The sequence below is a fragment of the Sciurus vulgaris genome, assembly GCF_902686455.1.
Source record: "Sciurus vulgaris genome assembly, chromosome: 19".
Classification (NCBI taxonomy): domain Eukaryota; kingdom Metazoa; phylum Chordata; class Mammalia; order Rodentia; family Sciuridae; genus Sciurus; species Sciurus vulgaris.
The window spans coordinates 2,232,545-2,234,448 of record NC_136480.1 but is presented as its reverse complement, the minus strand read 5'-3'; the positions used below and the strand labels follow the sequence as shown (position 1 = coordinate 2,234,448).

General features: G+C 43.6%; 1 protein-coding gene across 1 annotated transcript; it reads right to left on the bottom strand.

Annotated features, from left to right (window-relative positions):
* Window positions 1–216: 216 nt before the first annotated feature.
* Window positions 217–1,122, bottom strand: LOC306650464 (vomeronasal type-1 receptor 90-like; the record flags this gene model as incomplete). The annotated part of the gene is made up of 1 exon (XM_079122478.1): window positions 217–1,122. The coding sequence occupies one exon, from the start codon at window positions 1,120–1,122 to the stop codon at window positions 217–219; it is 906 nt and encodes a 301-aa protein (XP_078978604.1).
* Between the last annotated feature and the right edge of the window lie 782 nt (window positions 1,123–1,904).

The following is a 1,904-nucleotide window of genomic DNA, read 5'->3' as shown; positions in this document are numbered from 1 at the left end:
TTTAGTTGCTGAGATTGGCATTGAACTTGCAATCCTCCCACCTCAGCCTCCTGAGGCAATCGGGTGACAGGTTTGTTCCACTGCACCCAACTTGAATTAGCATCTTCACAAAGAACAAGTGTTAGCATCCCCAGAAAGAAAAACTTGCTTACATGTTTTTTCTCAACATAAACAAATTTTTGGAAATTCAGAAATAATGTGGAATGACAAAATGAATTATACAGCACTACATAAACATTTCCTCTCCTTTCTCAGTGTGAATTGGAAGAACTTGATTATCCGGTTTTCAGTGCTGATTAGCATCAAAGCACTGACGGTGGCATAGCCATTGCCCACCAGCATCTGGACCCCAAGGCGAGCTGGATCATTCTTCTGCAGCTCTTCAGCAGAGGTGGAGATGCTGCAGTCCACAAAGTACATGACCACAAAGAAGCCCATGAGCAGCAGGATGGTCCTGGAGGCCGTCAGCTCTGGGGATGCCCTTGGAGACAGGCTGGTGCTGTGTAGGTGCTGGCACTGCCTCTTATGCCTGCACAAGAGGGTCACCATGTACACACTGAAGAGGGCCATGAGCCCTATAAAGAAAACATCCCGGAGGATTCCTATCAGGGAAAAGAAGGTCTTGAAGTAGTGACCTGTGGGGGAAATAGAGCAGGATTCAGAGGCAAAGGCAAAACCTGATGTCGCATTGGTGGGGCCTTTCATGGAGACTAAAATACGAACATTAATGAACACGTTGAACACCCAGAGAATGAGGAAGCAACACAGACTCTGCTGTGGAGATGTCAGCTTGAACTTTGCCAGAAAGGAGCTTCTGGGGCTGAGGGTGATGGCCTGAAGGACACTCAGCAGGCAGGTGGTGCTAACAGACAGGTTCCTCATCAACCTGTACAAGTAGATAACTGCTTTACGTGTGATGTCATTCCAAATGTCCTGAATCCCAAAAATGTCTGTGTCCAGGAATGTCCTAATTGATAGCATCAGCAGATGAATGAGGGCCAGGTGAGCGATGGTCAGATCAGTGGACTTGGGCCTGTGCTGGGGAAGGAATGTTAGGATGTGGAAGAGAAGCAGGAAGATGTTGGCTGTGATCCCAATGACAATTTGGGAGGAAAAGGGCATTTCTTACAGTAATAAAAATGTACAGGGTGTTGCTTTTGTTCATCTTTTTCTGATGAAAGGTAGTACATACTCTGTGTCTGAGGAGAAAAGGAAGATAAACTCTCTTCATCACAATTATCACCAGATTCAGTACTCCCACCCACCAAGAATGCCCACATCGAAATATGTGGATAGCTTTTAATGTGTGGTTTTCAAACTCTTCCAATATTCAGTACATCTTTTTAACTCTATTGTTCTTCATGGATAAGACAACTGTGAATTTGTATTTGTGTGTGCAATAACCTGATAAAAATCTGAGTACATAGCATTTTATGTGAATTCAAAAGAGGCAGATTGCAGGATTGTCCAAATAGAACTCTGAAGGAAAGAGTGTCTACAGGTTGGCCACATACAGTTCTATACTTTCAATGTTTTCTATTCTCAATTGTTCATCACCAGATTGCAGGCAAAATATTGATAAATGTGGGTTGTGAAGTCAGATGCCTTAATTTATCCATTTATTAATTTATTTTGGCAGTGGGAATTGAACCCAGAGTTGTTCAACAACTGAGCCACATCCCAGCCCTTATCTGATATAGGGACAGGATCTCACTTAGTTGCTTAGGGCTTTGCAAAGTTGCTAAGCCTGGCTTTGAACCGATGATCTTTCTTTCTTAGCTGGAGCAGCTGGAATTACAGGCAACTGTCAGCATGCCCAACTAGACTGCTTGAGTTTAAACTAATGGCCTGCCCTTCACATAAGTGAGACCATTAACAATTACATCTATGTTGCCTCTATTTCC